Below are 21,525 nucleotides of genomic sequence, written 5' to 3' on the forward strand. Positions count from 1 at the left end.
TGAGATATGACAAAAAGATGTTTTAGTAAAACTGAGCAAATATATATTTAAATACTGTAAAATATTTTATTTTTGCTTGGAATTAATTTTCGCTATTTTTGCTAAAGGAATTATCCAGTGAAAATAAAATCCAGCGAATATACTTGTATTCCTATATTTTACATTCAACAAAAAGCCTTTTCAGCGAAAATTAATTCCAGCTAAAATAAAGTATTTTACAGTATACTAAGTGATGAATTCCACGCTTACAAGAGAACAAAATAACAAACAGCTGTAATATGCCAAACCATTCTTTAATTCGACAATCAAATTTTGGACCAAGTACGAGAAAGAGGTTTGTTTAAGTGATTACAACATCCTACCTGTTTGCTTTCTTGTTATCGTCGTAGTCAAAATCAGATACAAAGTCGGATAGTATATCAACGCGATTCTCAAGTGATTCTACAACCGATCCCATAGACCAAGCACAGTCGTTTTCTTTGTTTTTTTCTTTGTCCAATTCGGTGGTGAAAATCAACTGTTGGTATCTTCGACCATGTCGTCCTCTTCTTTTCCTCTTTGACGAGTGTTCTTGTTTTTTCTTCTTGGGTGATTTATGGCGCAATGAAGCAATGCTTTTAGTTCGTGGTGTAGTGGTATTGTCTGGGCATAAGGCAGCCTCACTTCTCGGTGACAGATCGCTTTCATCTTCATTATCGTCAGCAGCATCGTCATCTTCATCTATTAAATACAAATGAAAATTATGGTTAAATGTATATTATTTCATAACATGATAATCATGCAATATCAAGGGAAATCGTAAAAAGTAATGTCAGCTTTCACAAAATAATTCAACAAATGTGAATGATCTTGATATGATTATTATAATATCAAGATCTGTTTTTTGATTATAGAAAAATCAACTAAAATGTTGACGGGGATGTGAAGTATTACAGTATTACAGATGCATATATAATTATTTCTATTATTATACCATTCTCTCATTATTATTATTATTATTGATTGATTGATTGATTGATTGATTAGTGCCACAAGCGGTTGTCTGGTGATAACCGGTAGTGCTTAAGTCAGACAAACTACTGCACAAATACTTAATATTTTAAAATTTTGTGAGATTTAATATCATTAAATTAAAGACTCCATGTGAACGCCAAAACATCCTTGACTGTCTAGACGAAGTGATGGTTTTGCGTCTCCCTTCTTTCCCCAAATTAATAATCACCTGGTGGTAGAGGTTCTTCTTCAGGTTCCTGTGCCGAACTGTCAAGGCCAACAATCTCTTTGATATTGTCCCAGATGAAATCCACAATTTCATAATCATGACTCATCTTCGACTTATCTGCCTGTACCACTGAGTATGCCAGCATAACGGCAGTCACGAATAGATTCAACAGAATCATCATCGACATCATGATAAACGTGAAGAAAAATATTGGACCGAGTATCGGTTGAGCGGCGACCAGTTCAGAATAGTTAAATGCACCGAGTAGCGTCGACAGTAAGGTCTCAATTGTTGAAATGAACGTGCTGTAAGATAATAACAGCCCACTGAAGAGTAGGAATCCTGACTGTCCGAATGCTATGAATGTCACGCCAAACACTATGCAGAAGTTGGCCAGGTCTCTGCGAGCTGCGCCCAGAGTACCAATCATCAGAGCAATGTGGTGGTTCAGACGCATCAGTTTCATAAACTTCAATATGGAGCAAAATACAAGGCTAGCCAGAACCAAGTTGTAGATTTCTTCATATATGGCAGTGGACTGGAGATTGAGGAAAGCTCTTTTTCCTGAAATTAATGAAAAGTAATAGAAATAAGCACACACGTTTAGAAACTTTACACAAACATCGATGTGCGTTTGGCGTTAGTGCACTATATTCCTCAAGTCTAAACTGTGAATTGTATTAGATAAACGAGAAGAATGAACATGTCTCACCTCCTGTTTCCTCAACATGAAGACTGTTAACAGCGATATCACGAGTAGGTATTTTGTATATGAACATAGATATACCGATGAGAGCTAGGATGATTATTGTAATCTATGAAAGAATAAAGACGCATGTATGATACCACGTATGGTAAATTAGGGTACAAGTTTATCGAATAGCCAGATTCACTATTCAATAGTGAACAGCCTTTTTTACCAGTAAAATTATATGTTTGTCGTTTATCAGCTGGATGAATTTTTAACACATGTGGCAGCGATCCCCAAGCTTCATTCTATACACTAGAATTTGACAGTTTTGAAAAGTCTGATAAACTCTTCCACATGTTAGTTGGCAGACACTTTAGAAAGGTAAATAAATATAATGAGCGAATATATACATAATATAATATAATATAAATAGTCGAAATACATTCAGAAAAATAGTAAAAATGAACTCCATCCTTACAACACAATATATTAGGCTGTATTACTTCTGTCATTGTATATTGAACAAAGATGCACACAAATCAAAGATGTGGTTTGAATGTACGACAGTCTAAACAATAGATTACATTTAAAGGGTGGTAGTCGTCGTCGCGCCACGAATGCGTGAGATGTATGGGTCTCATATAAACAGAGATGGCGACTTTGTTTCGCAGATCAACGAGTACAAATTAAGACGTTATCAAGCTTTAATTAGGTAGTTTTAGGTTATTGGAAGGCATCGAAGGAGTCACCAGCGGTAATTAGCGCAAGTCGCGCTCAGATCAAACCACAAACTTGTGATTTCCATTAGAAGAGCGCATTGGATTGTGGGAAAATCAATGTTTATCAACACAAATGTCGCACATGCGCAGCGCGACGACCACCGCCTTTTAACTCTTTGCACGATAATTGTTCTCGCCAAACAATTGGTGCAACGATTTGTAATAATTTGTCCATATTTTTTTAAAAACAATTTAATTCACCAGTGTTTATTTTGCGGAAGGTGTCGGAAGTCGATTGTGTCATTCGATGGATTGAACATACCTCAAGGTAGTTCCAGTAATCTTTAAAATACTTTTTCTTTTCCTTCTTTATTTGACGAACCTCCTCCACTATGAAGAAGATAATATAACAAATAAAGATGACGTCACACGCCATAAGAAATTCGGGGAATGTTCCTCCATACGGATATAATCTGATGACTTCGATTTTCTTCATTGCTACACCGCCCCCAACAGATGGAAATTCGGATATTAGAGTCACCATGCTATTGGACAAAAATAAATAGAGATTCAAATTACCTGTAGGTAGGAACAGTCATGGGTAGTATGCACAAGACCACATAAACAATGTATTGCATAATAAAAATTAGGATATGGTATTTGGACGATTATTTGAACTTCGTGACAATTGATACTGTAACAATGACGGGACTGCACCGCCACCTTCACACCCGTACTTTTTTTTCAGACAGCCCTTCAGACGATTTTCAAGACCTATACATTTCTTCTCGGTCTATATATACTCATCGACTTAGGTTATGAATGGTATGATTGATTTTAACACCAGAGATAACAAGTGCTTTTCAGCAGTTTCGAGTATTTTACTGAGAGCTTAAAATGGGACACCATTTGACGGCACATATATGTACCATCGGATTTGATTAAACATCGCCCAAATCATTACATTTCCGAAACCTGAAACACAAATTTTGACTATAAATATTTACTGGCTTGATAATTGAACTCAACCACGTATGGTCAAAAACAATCAAATCAAATAAATCACCTGAATAGATCAGTCTGTGCGTTATACACAGTCAATTCAAGAATCACCGCTCGGGTACGGATATCCATCCAGTGAGTGGATTCCAGGTAGTCTACCATGCTATATGCTTTCTCTATGGTAGATCCTAACTCTGCTGTGTAGCCCCCACCACTGTACCATGCGATCTGTCCATATAACGACACGCCATCGAGTTCCTCAGCTGTTGCAAACAACCATGGAAGAGCATAAGGGTTGTCCGGTTCGGTGAAAGATTCATTGATTGGGCTCCACGAAGCCCCATACAGTCCCCGATCTTCGGTTTTCTTGACATCATAGTCAACCTCACACTGTTTTACGTATTCATCCATCAATGGTGGTGCATCGCATAGTTCTAGAATGACACAGTTACTGTCTGTGTTAGTTCACTACTGTGCGAGAGGTAATTGTAAATATTTTTATTTATTCAACATATGAAACTATCCACTTGAGTACAGATTGAACACTGCACACATGTATGATGTGACAGAGTCCATTCCATGTTTCATTATTCTATGGTCAAGAACATTTGTGGCGCACACTTTTTCAGAGTACACTTGTAGGGTATTTCATAATGACCGATTTGGTTCCCTTATTTAATTACACAAGTGATTTCTGACAACAACATTGACACATGTTACATTAAATGCCTCTCCTGGAATTCAAATTCATATCCAGTACTAATGAATGTTGTATGCGTCTGTGATAAATCTATTGACATACTTACCTGGCCTGACTCTTAATTGACGCAATCGTGCAGGACCAATGCGATATGTAATGTGATTAGCAAGATAACGCCGTTGTCTCCAGTGAATTCTATCTCCATTGTAGGTTGTGTCAGCATACAGGGAGGGAATAACCGCACCACGAATGTATTCAAGGTAACTGCCGAATCCATTATCAATCTTTGGATAGAAAAATGAGAGATGTAATGTCCAATAATAAACGTAGTATAGAATAGTTTTCGTTGTGTCCAATCCCTAAACTATTGTTCACACAACTGACGACCAACAGTTGACACAAAGTGTTGAATACCCAAAATCAAACAATAGGGAGGGCTCGTTGCGTTTAAACGCCCTGATTCGTGTGAAATATACCAACATATCAGTCTTAGTAAACGGTAATGAAATTGTATGCAGTGTGGTTAATAATTAACATATTTTTAAATATACATATCAAATAAGGTTTGAACAGCTATTCAGAATATTTGTTGCAAATTATCATTAAAATTAATTACTATTCTCACCTTTCCCATCAGCGACGTTTGAAAAAATAAATTATCCATCTCCAAGTATTCGTATCTTGATTTCATATCACGTGCACCGTATGCTATCAACAACAATATAATGATGTACGTGCCATAGACAAACATTTCTTTTAGCACACCCTTCATCTTCACCTCCTTGAACCGTTTGCGGCGTGCTTTTTCCATTTCCTCTGGGCTTAGGGGTGATTCCATCTCTTCCATGCCGTCGTCGACAGGAACGATTCCTACACATAAATTCAAAATCTCAATAACAATGACGCTGTGTCTTATTTAATTGTTATCGTGCCTTTAAATAATTCTCAAACGCTCGGATCAGTCATGGATTTATTGTTGAAACTATTAAAATGAATGATGTACATGTATAGGTGAATTTAGACCATGGATGAAAAGTTGAAAGTTTTATATGTCACAATGTTTTATTTATTTAATATAATACTAGATTAAGCAAGACTTATGTTTATGATTGAAAACCAACAGATATTGAAATGACAGACTGACATATTTAGAGTGAGCAGTGAGCAGTCAGCTTTGTCAATTATTCTAATATAGCCAATCATTTTTATGCCAGTGTAAAACTTTATTTCAGGACTAACAATACTGTGTTGATGATGATGATTTTAAAAACTAGACAAATTGCTTTATTGTAAAATGTTGGGTACTAGACTTATTGGTTTTATGCATAAAAGTTGTTACGTCTATTTAGTATAAATTGCACATGGCCGTTTATGGGAAGTTAAATTGTATAATAAGACCAGAATATGACGCATGGTAAAAACATCACGGGACACCGAAACGCATACAGTGCCAATGATCTTATCTCACATACCTTCATATGCAGATACATCTGTCAACCATTGTTCATCCGGTTTCAGCTGGTTATCTTCAACGTCACCTTCGAGCTCTTCCGGTTTCTTCCATATAAGGGCAACAAACAATGCTAAGAAAATTACCTAGAAAGGAAGGATACGTTATTTCGAATGCAGTAAACTGTCATTGGAACAATTAGCTCTGGACATGGCAGTACATAACACATACCTACACACGTTTTACCTTTTGTAAAATAATTTCTTAATTTCTGGATTGTTTATGTGTAATGTGAACTGAACTACTGTAAAAAATGTTTAAATAGCTACATGCCATTTTAGCAAACTTGACTCCATGCATGCATGAATTAACTGAATCTTATTATATATATAATTTAGCTAAAATGTCAACAATCTCATTGTGAGATTATACTTTATTTTAAATTAGTGACATCTTGAATTAGCGAAATTACAGATTAGCTAAATCAGCTAAAATAACATGCTAGTTAAAAGACATGTTTTACAGTATATTCAATAGAACATATTATTGTCCATATTTGGTCATTTCATTACGACAATGCTACATTCTACCAGACTATAGAGGGATGCAGTGCTTCAGTCTATTTCCAGTGCTCTCCAGCTGTTTGCCAAGCATTGCTACCCACTAGTCTGTGAATGTTAATTTACCATATGTCTTTATCGCATTGGCATGAGCCTACATGAAATTTTGGGATTAAATTCGGTAACGCAAAACCATGCAACTTCTGACATAAAATGAAAAGCACATTAATCCGGGAAGGGATACTTACCCGCGGATTAACACCAACACATGCTATATATGCTCAATAGTTTGCACACACTATCTATAATCCAATATGGCGCCGTGGGTCGTTCATTATTGTAATAGTATTCATGCATGCTAATTATTATGCACGATCATCCAACACTACTTTTGGGCTGGTGAGATCTCTGTTATGTTGCGATTCGTTACCATACATCTTACATACAGGGGCGGATGCAAGCTGTTTGATTAGGAGGGGCGCATCTATACAATAACGTCACTACATTGGACTATGGGATATATGTATATGAGTAGCATTACCTTGATTGGCTGCACAAGGATGAGCGATTCGAAGAATGAAAGAAAGAACGTGATGAGCCATTGAATAGACTTCTCGTTTCCCCATTCCATGCTATACAAGACGGTGAAAAAAGCTGAGCCAGCACTGGAGAGAAACATCAGAAGCCAGGCAAAGTAAACACACCAATGGGGCAACATGAACGGCTTCTTCGCGTCTTTCCCATCCTTTTTCTTTGTATCTGGTTTCTTCGCTTCGCTATCAGCGCTGGACGGTCGTGATCTCGGCACCAAAGGATCATTCATGCGTTTCGACGATGACCAGTTCCAGCTGCTATCTAAAGGAGAAGCTGGGCGGCGAGGGCTTGATGTGCCCCTATCGAATTCAAAGTCTGCAGTTGATCCGTAGTCACTATCCCAATCCTCACATGCACCACGTTTATTGCCAGACTCGTCATCTATTACAATGTGGAAAGCAGACAGGGGTCTCTTTTTATCTTTGGTTGCTTTGAACAGTCCCCACTTTTCTTTCTCGACGAGATTATCGGTGCTCGCACTACTTTTAATATATTTCTTGGCTGCCAATTCCTCTTCCTTCAGGTTCGCTTCCTTTGGAGGACTTGTTTTCTTGATGGTTTGTGATTGTGGTGAAATTTCCAAGCTGTGCTTGGCCCGGCTCTTTCGGAACAGTTGTACCAGCAAGATACTTGGTGGTAATACTATCAGGCTGCTGACAACAGATACGTAGAGCTCTTTCAGTGAAAATTGTAGTGGACCTGTTGATAATGATTAAAAATATATAATTTTACCTGGTTTTGGGAGGTAAGTGTATTTTGTAATACAGGTGGGAATCTAGGAACGACGGTTCCCAGCTCCACGCGATTTAAATGAAATCTATAAATCTTCTATTCTATTCTAGAATTCGTCACCAATTATTGATGTAAATATGGAATAATACATGTCCTAGTATGTTAGCCAACGAGGGCTTCAATTGCGATGTGACAGGGATCTAACAGTGAATATGTCTAATATTGACCATTCCACCAATCGTATGTAACTTTCAGTTGGTGAGTGTGAAGAAATACATAACAGAACGTGTTATTTTGTGTCATAAAATGTTCGCAGGAAACAAGCATCGAAAGAGACGTACGTTCGAAAGAGACATGTTATGCCAGGTACGTTTGATTGCTGCACAAAACAAAACTTTATTGTGACAAAGGAAATATTCTACGGTGTGCTGTATAACTGTGTCCTAAAAGCAATTTGTAAGTGTATATTTACCTAATGTGAACAACTTGTCAGTTGTCTGAACCTTCTCATCGTCAGAACGGAAAAACATGCAGTTTGAGATCATAGTCAGATATAACAACGACAGGCAGCAGGAGAGTCGTTGTACGCGGCTGAAGTTACTCCTGTTAGGTCGGGACAGCACGGAAAACCACAAATGTCCGTCTGTGAATTCTTTCCTCGTGGTGTAGGAGAAGAGATTGCTGAATTTCGTTAGGTCTTCTTCGGTAGCACTGCGAAGAAAACGCTCTATTCTCCCATCGCCTTTCTCCACAGCCAGCCACTTATCGCAAAGAAAGAAACACCTGTAATACAGAAGAAAAAAAAACTCTTGTATATCAAGTGTTGCACTGAGTAGCCTATTTAACCGTTTTATCGCGCTTCTTAGAAACATAATATCAATGTTTGGGAAATATCACTATTCACTTTCTCCCGGCAATGCTTGTAAGTCCATCGGAGCTTTGCAAGAGGGACTATAGCATATTTTTTGAAACATTGAAACATTGACATCGTGGATTACTGTCATACCAGATGAATTAACACGGGGTAATAAGACACGTCACTTTGCCTATTCATAAGCTGATAATATATGCAAATATATAGAAATTCAACAACTAAATGTTAAAGCGGGGGAGTCGTCACCTGCGCATGCGTCAGGTGGCCATAGCGTTTCATTGTTTGCAAACAAGCGTCTACCCATGAGCCTTTGTGTTTTAGCGTGTGTTGTTATCGTCTCTTAGGACTCAATTCCCGCGTGTGCGCATGTGACGACCCTCCCGCTTTAAGAAACGCCGTTATGTGGTATATCGTACATACTTGTCATCAGACTGTAGATCGATCACTTCCACGCGTCCTAGAAACCAGGATGCTGCTGTGCCTCCCCCGGAGTTATCGTGCCATATACGTAAAGATCGCATCTTACCCAGCGGACCATGTGTCGCCAGAATAAATTTACTGATACATCCTTTTTCAAAAAGCTGTAATACAACAAAACGATAACTAAAATATCAATATCACGTGGTATATACGCCAGACGCTCTGCTGCCTCGTTCGCAGCCAGTCGTGCAATAATCTATAAAATCGTTTTTCCAATATGAGAAGACTATATGACAGGTAAACGTTTGCTTTGAAATACCGCAAAATCCTGAAAACATTTGACGCATTCGCTTGACTGCGCGCGTCATGAACCAACTTCGAGCGAGTCAACACATATATGACGTAATCGGTCATAATATCACGTGACCAGACAAAGTATTTTATGCTTCGGTCGCTCAAAACTAGGCAAAGGATAAATAATTTAAACAATAATAAAAATAACAAAACGTTGTCCAAACAAATAAAGTTGATGTTCAGACAAAAATTCACAAACCTTGTCACTATCTCTTTCTCCGTCTTCCAATTTCCTGACACCAGAGTTCATGATACTTCCAAATAAGGTAAACGAGACGCGTGACTTTGTGCCAGCTCCCATTTTAGTACCCGTATGAATATTGACTTGATAGTAGTAATGGTGGTCCGGGTCGTTGTCGGCAAGTGGCAGAACTCCCCACTATTGAAAGAAAAAAATATATAAGCGTCATGTAATTAAAATAAATAGATGTAAACAACATCATGATTGCGCTGATGTAAGCGTATTTGTTTGTACATATTCCGTTTAACTCTCCGAGAGCGCAAAGACATTACGATGTACATATTCCATTTACTTCGAGATTGTACTGTTATGTATAATATAATGTATATATTATTAGATCTTATAAAACTAATAACAAATTAATGTACATTTCTTATATGATCTGAGAACGAAGTTACCAATCCACATTCCACGAAACCTATTATTGAAGAGATACACGGGGATAGTCCTTCTAGTCTTCAAACAAATTCGAAACAAATTCCCAAACAACGATTATATTTCTAAAACTGTGTTAATTTTATATGTGTATTTGATCAAAGATCTTATATATTTTAGGAGATATTTAGCAATTACAGAGACAAGCATACTGAATTGAATTTGGATGATAAACCCCAAAAATACAATTATCCCGTGTTACGTTAAGTTGTACCACAATGTGAATATCTAAATTGTTATCTGAATAACTACAACAATTTGTTTACCTTGATTAGATCAGCTTTATCCGCTCTTCGACAAAAAATCACGCCGACGATGTACAGAGCCAGTATTACAATGATGGTAGAGAACACAGATGCATTTTCATTTAACTTTGCGAACTTCTGAAATACTGTACCAAAATCTATTGAATTCGGTGGTACAAAGAAATCGGTCGCGAAAGAGGTCAAGTGAGTTGCTCCACATTTCGTGACTTGGGTGGTGGACGTATTCAAAGCCTGGGTGTAAACAAAATAATTCATTTGTTGTGACTTGCAATTTGTACAGTGGAAATAATCAATATAAAGAACGAGCCTATCCTTCCCGTGTGTGGAACCGCCAATTAAAAGTAGTATTTTGTCGGGATACACATAATGTGGAGTTCCAATTTCTAAATAGTGGCATATTTTTAGGTATTTACACGCTTGATTCAATGCCAAGGTATGGATAGGTGGTTGCAATTTTTTTATTAGTGGGATTGTGGGTGGCAATGAAACCCAAATGTGCATATTTATTGACAGGTGAGCAAACAAATATAATTAATTTGTAAAAAAAAAAAATTACAATAAACCTTTTCCGTGAATAGCGACAAGGCGCTTCCATGACGTAAATAGGAAACACGGAGGCTGCTAAAATCATCGATGTAGATTCGATTTATAGTTATCCGTTAATGAAGAATTTGTTTTGGCGAGATTTCGCTCAAAATGTCGGACGACTGCACAACCAAACACCGTTGTCGATTTGAACGACATTGCATTCACCCATATACGTCATTTTGACGTCACAGAAGCGCTACGTCACTAGGGGCGCGAATAATAGGAATGACCGCACTTTGATGGTACATTATGAAAAAAACGTAGGATTCCCACAGACTGCTATAATAGATAGATCTCGGTACTGTTGTATTGAAACAAAGCACTAATAAGCACGGATAGGCAGTATTCTGTAAAACTCGTAGCGTCCTTGTCAATCAATTTAGATGTATCGGAGTGCATTACTGTTCAAATATAGTCTATAATCAAACACAGTTAAAATCAACTAACCCTAACTCCGTCATAACTCCAATCACTGAGTGTTTGATTGAAATATTTACACCCGATCACTGCAATGCTCAATGAAATATTCGCCCATGTACTGTTCTCGTCCGCTCCTGTGAAGAGATACACTCTATGAGTTAATTGTCATTTTCATAAGTCTAGTTAAACACTTGAATTAACTGACAAATTGATATTCCTGTCTGTTAATGACGAATTGTTTAGTTAAGTATGCAAATGTAATCTATCCTGGAGCGTCATTATCGTATTGTTTCCACTAGCTGTAATTTCGGGTATGTGGTCAATTACTAAATGTTTAATTCAAATTATGCTGTTAACACATTACGAAATTGAACTTACAAGGGCTCTAATTCAGTGTGTTGGAATATTGTATGATGCAAATTTCATTTTCTATTGCAATTGGATATATCAGCTACCCGGATGTTCAGCGTGACAATAGTGCATAGTATCGACACACTAGGAATGTGTATTCTACTATATTATGTGTTATTTGTACGGTGCGGGGGTACGACAGGGATGTGATGTCAAAAATGGATGCCATTCCACGGCATTCATTTTTATACAGCTTTTTAATAGAGGTACACGTCCCATCCATCACCGCCGCCCACCCCCTTAGGTTCCTAACAATAGAGGCTTACCATTTTGGAATATACCAATGCTGTAATTGCCCACTTGCGTTAACTCTGCGCTTGGTACAAACATGGTGTATGGCCACTCTTCTTCTAAGACTTCATCATCATCACCAAGAGCCTCGTAATCATCCCTTGGTATATCCTGCCGATGTTCATAGTCCTCTGTGGTTGGGCTGTATTCGTATCGAAGATATACAGTATAGTTGAGGCCTTCTTCCAAGGGGCGCAACATTACTCGCAGTGCAGTGTGGTTATTTTCTATCTGAGAAATTCCAGTATATGAACTTATATCAATAACTGTTATATATAGCCGGTCACTGGTAGCATAGTGGTTTTTGCATCAGACTCACGATCGGTAAAACCGGGGCCATCAAAAAGGGTCAACCCCTACACTGAGCGAGTGTGCCACGGACTCAACGGAAAAGCCAACTGGGTGAGTGTGTCTCACTCAATGGGAAGGCCTATTCCACTGGCCGAGATTCATTTACTAACGAATGCGACTTTGGGGGAATTCTGTTTAAGGTCCGCAGGTGCTTGTGTTCGACTGAGCCTGGGTGACGCCAGAATAGCGCATTAAAATTGCCATTTCATAAGAAAATGGCTACAGAGCCCTGTCATGTATTCTCAAACATGATTATGACTTCTTTGGCGAAAATTCGCACATATAAACAGTCAGGAGAAAAAAACAGTGACATATAAAACTAATATATATCAATACACCAGTCCCATTACATTCTATTATAACATGATATTCAATTCTACTATAAATTGTATTGTATTGTATTGAAATTACAATTCTACATGACACCTATCATATGCATACCGGATGCAGTTGTTATGCCTCAGTCGTACACGTCTAGGACGTGTTTTTACAACGCTGTAAATATGATAGGTAGTGTTGTCTATAAACTCACACCAATTGCACAAAATGATACGAAAACAACATTTTATCATTTATTTTGTCTTATGCTTAAGAATACTTGTCGTTATTTTCAGTAGGAGGCAATTAAAATGGACATATACAACCCGATTAGGGACGACGTCAAAAGATCGATGTCGGATAAAAAACTTATTTCCTTTAGTTTGAGGGTGGGGGGTTTTGACCTCAAAAAGTTTCCATCCTACAAAAACGATTTTATTTTTTAATGAAGTCAAAAAAATCTTGGAGTATTTGTAGTTCGTTTTTTCTATCCTATCACGGACAGAAATAACAGAAAATGAAAAAAAAAACATCCAAGACGAGAAAATGGTTTGGTTCGAGTGTAAATATGTGCGTCAAATGAGGTGCATTTGCAAAGTCTTTTTACACTCACCCGACAATCAACTGCTATGCCATACTACTGTCCGATTATCAATTTGTATTTAATGGTGAATGTAGTCTGACGCCATGACCAATATTTATCAATTAAGTTTCAGTGGGGGGGGGGGGTAGGGGGGTTGGAAAAAAACTAAAGGAATTAAGTTTTTTATCCGACATCGATCTTTTGACGTCGTCCTTAGGCCGTCGCACAGCATCTACGTTCTGCGCGAGTGCGCATATGCAGTTACTGGTTGGCAAGAACTAGTCATTCGCACCCGAAAATTATATAGTGGTATTTACGCGGCTGTTGTTATCGAATAAATATGCATGCAGTGTGGCTCTCACGGACAACGTTGTTACGCAAGATTGCGTCCTCGTGTTGATCAGTGAATGATATTTGTTATTACACATTCGCGATCGAAAGCTGGTTGGCAAAAACTATAACATTTTGACGTCACAGTGCGACGGCTTTTAGAGATTGGACACAAATGACTGCTAGTAGCGGGAATGTGAAGGGAATACACGAGTCCCGTGCTCTCTCGTTCTCGACGAGATCTGCGTCTTGGATATATTAGTGGTGAATCCATTTATGGAATACACTTATCCTCCACACCGGATACATGAACGTAAGGTTTCCTATATTTTTTAAAATAATATATTAGCAGCAATTCAATTATCAAATATATTGTATACATACTGTCACATTTCTATAGTACATTTCGCTGCCAACACCCAATTCCGGTTGTAGAATTTCGGCGACAACTGGCTTCTGGTTCAACTGTTCGATTACTATTTCCTCCTGGAGACCAGACACTTGAATCGGCTTACCATCGCTACCAGTCAATTCTAGCGACATCACCGCAGATTTGGTACCCGATTTCGCCCAGGGGAATGGATTGTGCGCCAGCTCCGAAGTCTGCAATGTAGAGATGTGTGGTTAGTGATAAGGTAACTAATTTGAAATCAATTGGTGCAGAGAAACAGACAGTTTACACAAAAGAACTGCTTTTAAAAAGGTAAAGTAAAAAAGGAACATTGAAATATTTGTTATTACATTGGCGCAGTTTATATTTAGTTTATCTTAATTCTGCATTAATTCTATTTCATTTATCAGACAGTTAGTTCTTAATATACCAAATTTAGTTTACATCCTTCTCAAGATATTGACATAGGTGTGCACTGTTCCATACAACCCACTCCCATGACGCTTTAACACTGATTGTATCACAAACTACAAAAACAAGTAAGCGCCCGACTGTCTAGCTTTACCAGTCTACTCGACAGGGAGCATTGCGATATAGTAGCTTATGAGCATGCGTAGCTCTCTACGCCTAGAGATAATGCTGCTTCTATCGCCCTCTCCCGGTGAATGTGTCGTATACATACCGCTATACTAACGGCATCGTCTTCGTCATCTGAGTCGGAGTTTCCACCAACCATGGAGGAGCCGCTCGGTAGTTTGAATGAAGCGCCACCAGATTGCATTTTCTTTCCACCCAGACTTGCCGGACTTTCTCGCTGTAATGACATCTTCATGGATGGTGTATCCAGGGTGATAGGTTTAGAACCAGGTGGTTTATTCTTCAGTACTGCTCCTGCTGTAGCCTTTGTAGCTTCCATTACATCGTTAGCCACCTCTTGGCTCTGTGTATATATAGCAAAAATATTCAGTCAACAATCTTATGACGTTTCTGTTACTTATGATAGAAGATAGTATATGGACACTTAAACATTTATATTGTTGTCACATATCTGTATGAAGCAAGCACTGCCTCCTATAAGGTTATTTGTATACACTTATTCATATCAAAGCATAAGAATTATACAAGCCCACGCTAGCGCTGTTCTAGTCATTTGTTATTATCACTGTGCTTCGCTGCTGTCGGGTACTAGTAGTTCTCCCCCATTCGATGCGCGACAACAATATAAACGTTGTAATATCCATTAGTTGATATAGAGGAATTGTGTGGATATTAAGGGCTTCTGTCGTCGCGGCATCGTATGTTCGATGCGTGTGGCTAAGCGTCGTATGGAACCCTTAATGACATTGTTATTATTGACCGTTTGTAGATCGAGTATGATGAACACGAATATGATGTAGTTTACAATAATCTTTTTCTTTTTTGGTAACTTGTCTATGTCAAAAGTAGACTGTCTATACAGTTATAAATACGTCGACATATTGTATTACCAGCAGTTAGCAAAGATTCTCGAAGTGTTTCTTATAATTGTTTTTTTTTCAGCAATCGCCTAAAAAAACGACTTATTTACTTAGTGAATTTGATGACCTTAGTGGTTCATTGAAATAAAGAACTTCAAATATTTTCTCGTCCAGCCAGTCAGAGCAAACCTTATCTATCAGCTGGATTTGACGACATCAAGAATTCTGCCTTGACCTAAACGGATCACCGAAATCATCGAAGCTTACGGGTGAACCTGTGAGAGTTTAACTCAATGCTGAATATTGACCTCGTTTCCGGCTTACGCACTATCTCGCATAGAATCAATTCCCCATTCAAAAATGAACAGGACGAATTCATTAGATTTAAAATTTGAATAGTGACATTGCGCATGTTGTGAAAATTGTAACTTACTCTAGACCTGTGTGTTTGACGTGTTTATTTACCTTTCTATCCTCCTCTTCCAATTCTTCTGGTGATGGTTCTGTGTCTACATAATCAAAATCTTCAGAGCTTGGGTCAACTTTGAGCGCTTTCATTTTAGCAGACGATAATGACGATGACGTCAGAACATTGCCAGACCCAGACGTAATATCTGAAAGATGGAGTTATTTTTTTCTGAAATAGTTTTACTCTCAAATTTGTTTCCACTAAAATCACGCTGCAAATCAATTTGCTTTTTGTAATTTTAATCGATTAAATGGTTTATCGATGCAATGTATAATCTGTATAAATCATCGGTGTATCTATGAACTGGCTTGGAAGATGTCCCCATCATTGTGTCGTTTATCGCGAGACTCGGGGAATGAGTGAGACGTGAATCATCGTTCTCATTCTAAAAGAGTCTCTGACTGGTTAACATTTTGCGTGACGTTCATTCGTGAAAGTTAAAATGCCAGATATATTAGCGGTGTATCTGTGTGGAAGTTGAACAAAAACTATCCCGATCGATGATGAGAATGTCACAAAGTTTCCTTTACCGTACTGCAATAAACAGCAGGGAATGCTGCGTGAGATTGCAGGAACTTCAAGCATTGCATGACGTCGACATTTATATATGGAATGTATATTTTAACTGCATGCATGAAAGTACATATTGCTACTGGAATACCTAATATGTATTGCACGTGCGCACTGTGCACGTGCATGTGTAACCTTGGTGTATAAAGCATACCTGTAGCGGTGCCCAGTTTGTCGTCTTCTCGCATTGTGTCGAAGGAGGTGAACGAACTCGATACAGACTTGAGAGTGGCGGCAGCTTTAGACTGTGAGGGAGGGCAAAGATAAGGATAATTGTAAGTATAGTACACTCAATAAATGAAACGCAAAGTTTCAGATTCCGTCAATAAACTAGCTTCTATTTGATTGGTCTGATTCAGACTGTTAGGTGTTAGTCTGACACATTTATGTACGTGGCTTACCTCGATACTAATTTTAAATCGGTGATTACTGTATCACGGTTACAATCTATACAAATCGCCCAATCATGGTTTTTTTTAACGACGTCAAACACAATACCCCAGACCATTCGTCCCGGTGTTATCGCTATCGCCACACGAGACTCCAGCTTGTCTCCTATACAATTTTCCTTCCGCCCACTTAATTTTAATATTCATATGACCTTTGCACTGACATCGATAGCCAATCGCATTCGACCGCGGACGTCACTCTAAATAAACAACTGAATAAATTAATATACCATATTTGGAAGATAGCGGGTAAATTCAACGTTGTTGGTGTGTTCCTTCGGGTTCCGAAGTCGCACGAAACGAGTTCATGTTCCGTTATCTTTCGCAAGTAAAACAGGTCGATATGTATTAAACATGGCATTTGTTTTCTTGTTTTAACCCCCTTATTACGCAAGCTTCCGTCGAAGTGGTGTTTTTTTTGACGATTTGTGGCATGTTGCAAAACGAACGAAACATTGCAGCATTCTTAGCGGTGGATAAGGGATCGACTATGTCGTCATATTTATGTCTCGTTTGAAAGAGAATAAACAACCGCTCAGAAAAATATGTTGCTAATATTTAAGTGCGGTGCCTTGAAATCGCTTGCCCGACGTCCAAATTTCAAAAGGATGTTCGATTTGCAATGACGACCGTTCATATGTACTAGGCGACGTTACTAATTACTACTAGGGTCGGTGTTTGCATTAAGAATTATAGAACAAAAGATCAGCAAAGCGGTGCTTTTGTCGGCGATTTTGTCAAAGGGAATATTGATAAAATGTTGCAAAACAGAATCGCGAGTTGGGTGAAAAATTGCGCCGGCGGCATTCTCAGCGATGGCGACACCCGAGAAACACCGTGTCACGGTGCATTCGTGCATCAGTACACCGAAGAAATACATACATATTGTTGCGGACGACTATTGTAGACTGTGTTCGTGTAGTCTTCGAGTTTGTGGACAGTTAAAGTCGTGTGTGAATTTATTCAAGCCAGGAAAAGCAGGAGGGATAACTTATGGAAATCGTCTTTCCAATTTGATCCAGTGCGACGTTGTGAAAAGAGCGACTCTGTCGTCTCATCTATGTCTAGTTTGTAAGAGAAAGATTGATAGCGCAGAAAAATCCGCCAATAATGTAAAACAGTGGCGTGAAATTGTCAGTCATTCTAATATCTCCCAACCTGTGAACGAAAGGGTTAAGCGTGCTGCCTTGAAATCGCCTGACAAAACTAAAATGGCGCGTGTCACGTGACTTTGTTTACTAAAGATAGCGTGGGCGTTTGATTGACACTCAACTCATTAGTATTCCACCAATCACAGCTACATCTACTTTCTGGATGTGCGCAGTCAAATTGTATAGGAGACAAGCTGGAGTCTCGTGTGGCGATAGCGATAACACCGGGACGAATGGTCTGGGGTACAAACACAATTGAATTCAAATCATTAATTACAATTGGCCCAATCAAGTTTTTTGGGTGAACTGTTTGAAAAGACGTCAAAAACAATTGTATAAAAATCATCACATTTATTTTCATGATTGTTGATAATTATTGATACAGAAGATGAGAAACATTCTCAATAACCATCTTAACAAGCTCTTTTTAAAAGTGTGGTTAACAATTTGTGAAATTCAAAGTAAATTTATTCACAAAATGTTGACAACAATCCTTGTCCAATGGGTAATTGCCTCCAATTGATACGCACCAAAATTCTAACGCTCAACGTGTTGAATGAAGTAAGCACGAGGCATTACCTGAGTTGACCCTTTAACCTCATCTGGTTTTGCAGTAATGGAATCCAGTGCCTTGGCTGTTTGTCCGACTGAATCGGCTGTACTCGCACCCCCACTTGACATTTTCTCCAGACCGCTGATCATAGCATCACGAACCTACAAACACAATTTCTAAATGTGAGATTATAATAATAAATCAGTGTGAAATTGCCATCAGCAATAAATATACTAAAAATAACCTAAATTATTATTTAGTCACTCATACCAATAGACCATTTTCCGTTCACTGCGAGATCTAGCGTTATGCATGAAATCGAACGTAAAACAGGACAAACAAAGGCCATAGTGTCGTAGTGGCGACAAACTCGCGGGGATTCGACAAACGGGAAAGTATTTTGGGGGATATTTCCTGCTCAATAATGTGCTGTTAATTTCGATAAAGTGTATTCAATAACACTTGCAATATTCTCCTGTCCAAAATCGGCCTTTCGATGTGAGATACGAAATAACGAAATTCGAGTTTAAAATCAGATCGTTCGATATTTGCGGCAGAGGTTCACCGCGCGCCTTTCATGCAACTCGCGAGATCTCGCAATTGAACGGAAAATCACCGATTGAGATTGGTTCATGCTACACATGACGTCATTTCTAGATGAGTGACGGTCCCGAGGCCTGAAAATACTTTGATAGTGAACGTGTAGTTATGGCACTTGAATATACTAAAATAACATAACATGCGATTTGCACGGTCAATCAAACGTTACGACCCCCGAAGCACTCTGAACTTCCAAATTTGCCCTTTTTTATGACGTCACTGTGATTAGCATAAAAAATAGTATTATTGTCTAAATAGTATTCGAGTATATTTTGGGCCATTTGAGACAATATAGTTACAAAGAGCAGCAACAATGAATGTTATATGTAGCAAAACTTTTAAAACTTTGTCGGAACATCAAATTTATTATGACGTCAAGCACTGAGAATATTGAGAGTCCTCGGCGATTAAATGCAGTTTGATGTAAACTCGAAATGGTGTTTAGAGCCGTGTTACATGTTGTAACGTTTATAGCACCAGAAAACGTGGTCATAACAGGCTTACCTTACTCCTTGCATCTGCCGCGCCTTCTTCTTCTTCCTGAAATGGAAACAAAAATGGCACATGTATTGGTACTATTGATCACTCGGCCAATGTGAATCAATTATTTTTCAATTATGGATACAATTTGAAATCACTAAAACATAACTTATATGCCGCCGGGATCTCACTTGCCCCTCAAATATCGTTGTTATTTGTTTTGCGTCATAGCACCCACTTCTCCAGTGATCCATATAACCGTGATATTTGTAGACACAGTAGAAGCGATAATGGTAGAGAATGGAATACTATGGGAGGCGATCCAACGAAAAATCTCGCTTTCGACGAGATCTCAGTGAGCACTGTGTCTGGGGTCCAGCATACTAACCTCTCCTTCTTCCGGACCAGCATTCAGCACGGATGCTAATGCCACTGTGAAAGACGCGACTGCGCCGACATCACCACTGTTCACCATCTGATTCAGTAAACTGTCTTCACCGGATGTCATTTCTGATATCTTCGCGGCGGCGTTGGCAAGTTTCAGCACCTGAATGTGTGTACATTGAATGAGATACGCTTGAAGCAGGAGAGTTTACATTGTTTGACCAAAACAACAACAACAACAACGACAAAAATTAAATGCAATTCCCGGAACCGGAAGCTTTAAACCCAAGACAGAAAGAGAGCTGTGTATTCTGGTTGTCGCCGAGAAACGAGCGCCATATTGTCAACATGGTACGTCTTGACGTAGCGTGTGGGACATTGCGTTACGTAGCGTACAGAGATAAACTAATAAGCATAAGTACCTGGACAGGAATTTCCTCTTCGATGTATTCTCCGTATCTGTCCATTACTCGTGCGAATATAGTTAAATTCCCGATCTCAAAAAACCTCTCGGTCCCAGCTTCCGATCCTCTTTGCAGCAAAGTGCGAGTAGTGGCGCCATCCCGCTTCGTGTAAAAGGCGTACGACAAATCTGTAAAGGCGTCTGCTGGGTCGGTTGGTCTTTCGTCTAGATCACCTTCGTCTTTCCATTCCTGACATTTGATGTTGAATTTAGTTTCCAGAGCGTAACCTTTGACAATGCCTGTTGGGATCGATCGACGAGATCGATTTCCACATAAATACACGATTGGGTGATATATCAGGGGGCAAACATTATTTACATTAAATTTACAATTTTTTCGTAAAATATGCAGTTGATCCGAATTCACATTTTGCACTACTGAAAATGTTACTGTAATGCATTATGGGGAAGAACTCAGTGTGAAAAAAAAACATTCCCACATATTCAAATTAAATATCATTTGAAAAATATTTTAACATTATTATAATTCATATCAATAAGATTATCACATTGTTCATTCCATTCTACGGGGCAAAATTTTGAGACATTTCAGACACTTTGCGAATTTGAACCACTTTCCACGCAAGATGGCGCTTCTTCAAATCACCTCTGCCACAGCATAATTATACATTTATGCAAATCAAGGGTCATTGGTACGGTCAAACCCGTTTGTTTGATATTTGTGTATCTCTAACTTCTGTATAGACTATGGTATCGCTTACCATTTTCGTTTGGATACGCATTGCATGTTCCTCCATAAGGCTGGATGTTCGTTGTGAATGGCATCTCACCATATGACGTCACCATGACTCCAGACTCGCTTAAATAGTCCAGCGCCACGTGTAAATAGTACTGTACTCCAAAGTTGAGTTTGTAAGCATTGAATGATATGGACTTTGAGTAGATACCTGATATTAATGAATAATTACTAGAATATTGTGATTGAAATTATCCAGAAACCGTTCTCTGCACACAGCACTATATATTGACCACAATCCATTCTATG

General features: G+C 38.5%; 2 protein-coding genes across 2 annotated transcripts in view; both read right to left on the reverse strand.

The window, feature by feature from the left end:
- The window catches only part of LOC100366335 (beta-1,3-galactosyltransferase 1-like), a 414,782-nt gene that overhangs the window by 318,341 nt on the left and 74,916 nt on the right, over window positions 1-21,525 (reverse strand). The gene's annotated exons all lie outside the window — the stretch shown is intronic.
- LOC100375883 (polycystin-1-like protein 2) overlaps window positions 1-21,525 on the reverse strand; it is a 45,479-nt gene that overhangs the window by 2,403 nt on the left and 21,551 nt on the right. The window contains exons 8-31 of the mRNA XM_085498811.1: window positions 21,242-21,427; window positions 20,479-20,747; window positions 20,061-20,219; window positions 19,697-19,732; window positions 18,619-18,753; window positions 16,594-16,684; window positions 15,866-16,014; window positions 14,626-14,883; window positions 13,937-14,155; window positions 11,946-12,201; window positions 11,296-11,402; window positions 10,261-10,491; window positions 9,518-9,697; window positions 8,965-9,125; window positions 8,143-8,453; window positions 6,886-7,637; window positions 5,807-5,930; window positions 4,960-5,204; window positions 4,441-4,618; window positions 3,699-4,068; window positions 2,955-3,177; window positions 1,935-2,037; window positions 1,223-1,786; window positions 363-720 (exon numbers count right to left, since the gene is read on the reverse strand). Of these exons, the coding sequence (XP_085354937.1) occupies window positions 363-720; window positions 1,223-1,786; window positions 1,935-2,037; window positions 2,955-3,177; window positions 3,699-4,068; window positions 4,441-4,618; window positions 4,960-5,204; window positions 5,807-5,930; window positions 6,886-7,637; window positions 8,143-8,453; window positions 8,965-9,125; window positions 9,518-9,697; window positions 10,261-10,491; window positions 11,296-11,402; window positions 11,946-12,201; window positions 13,937-14,155; window positions 14,626-14,883; window positions 15,866-16,014; window positions 16,594-16,684; window positions 18,619-18,753; window positions 19,697-19,732; window positions 20,061-20,219; window positions 20,479-20,747; window positions 21,242-21,427 (5,665 nt within the window). The remainder of the gene's footprint in view (window positions 1-362; window positions 721-1,222; window positions 1,787-1,934; window positions 2,038-2,954; window positions 3,178-3,698; window positions 4,069-4,440; window positions 4,619-4,959; window positions 5,205-5,806; window positions 5,931-6,885; window positions 7,638-8,142; window positions 8,454-8,964; window positions 9,126-9,517; window positions 9,698-10,260; window positions 10,492-11,295; window positions 11,403-11,945; window positions 12,202-13,936; window positions 14,156-14,625; window positions 14,884-15,865; window positions 16,015-16,593; window positions 16,685-18,618; window positions 18,754-19,696; window positions 19,733-20,060; window positions 20,220-20,478; window positions 20,748-21,241; window positions 21,428-21,525) is intronic.

The sequence above is a fragment of the Saccoglossus kowalevskii genome, chromosome 5, assembly GCF_978046115.1.
Source record: "Saccoglossus kowalevskii chromosome 5, keSacKowa6.1, whole genome shotgun sequence".
Taxonomy (NCBI): domain Eukaryota; kingdom Metazoa; phylum Hemichordata; class Enteropneusta; family Harrimaniidae; genus Saccoglossus; species Saccoglossus kowalevskii.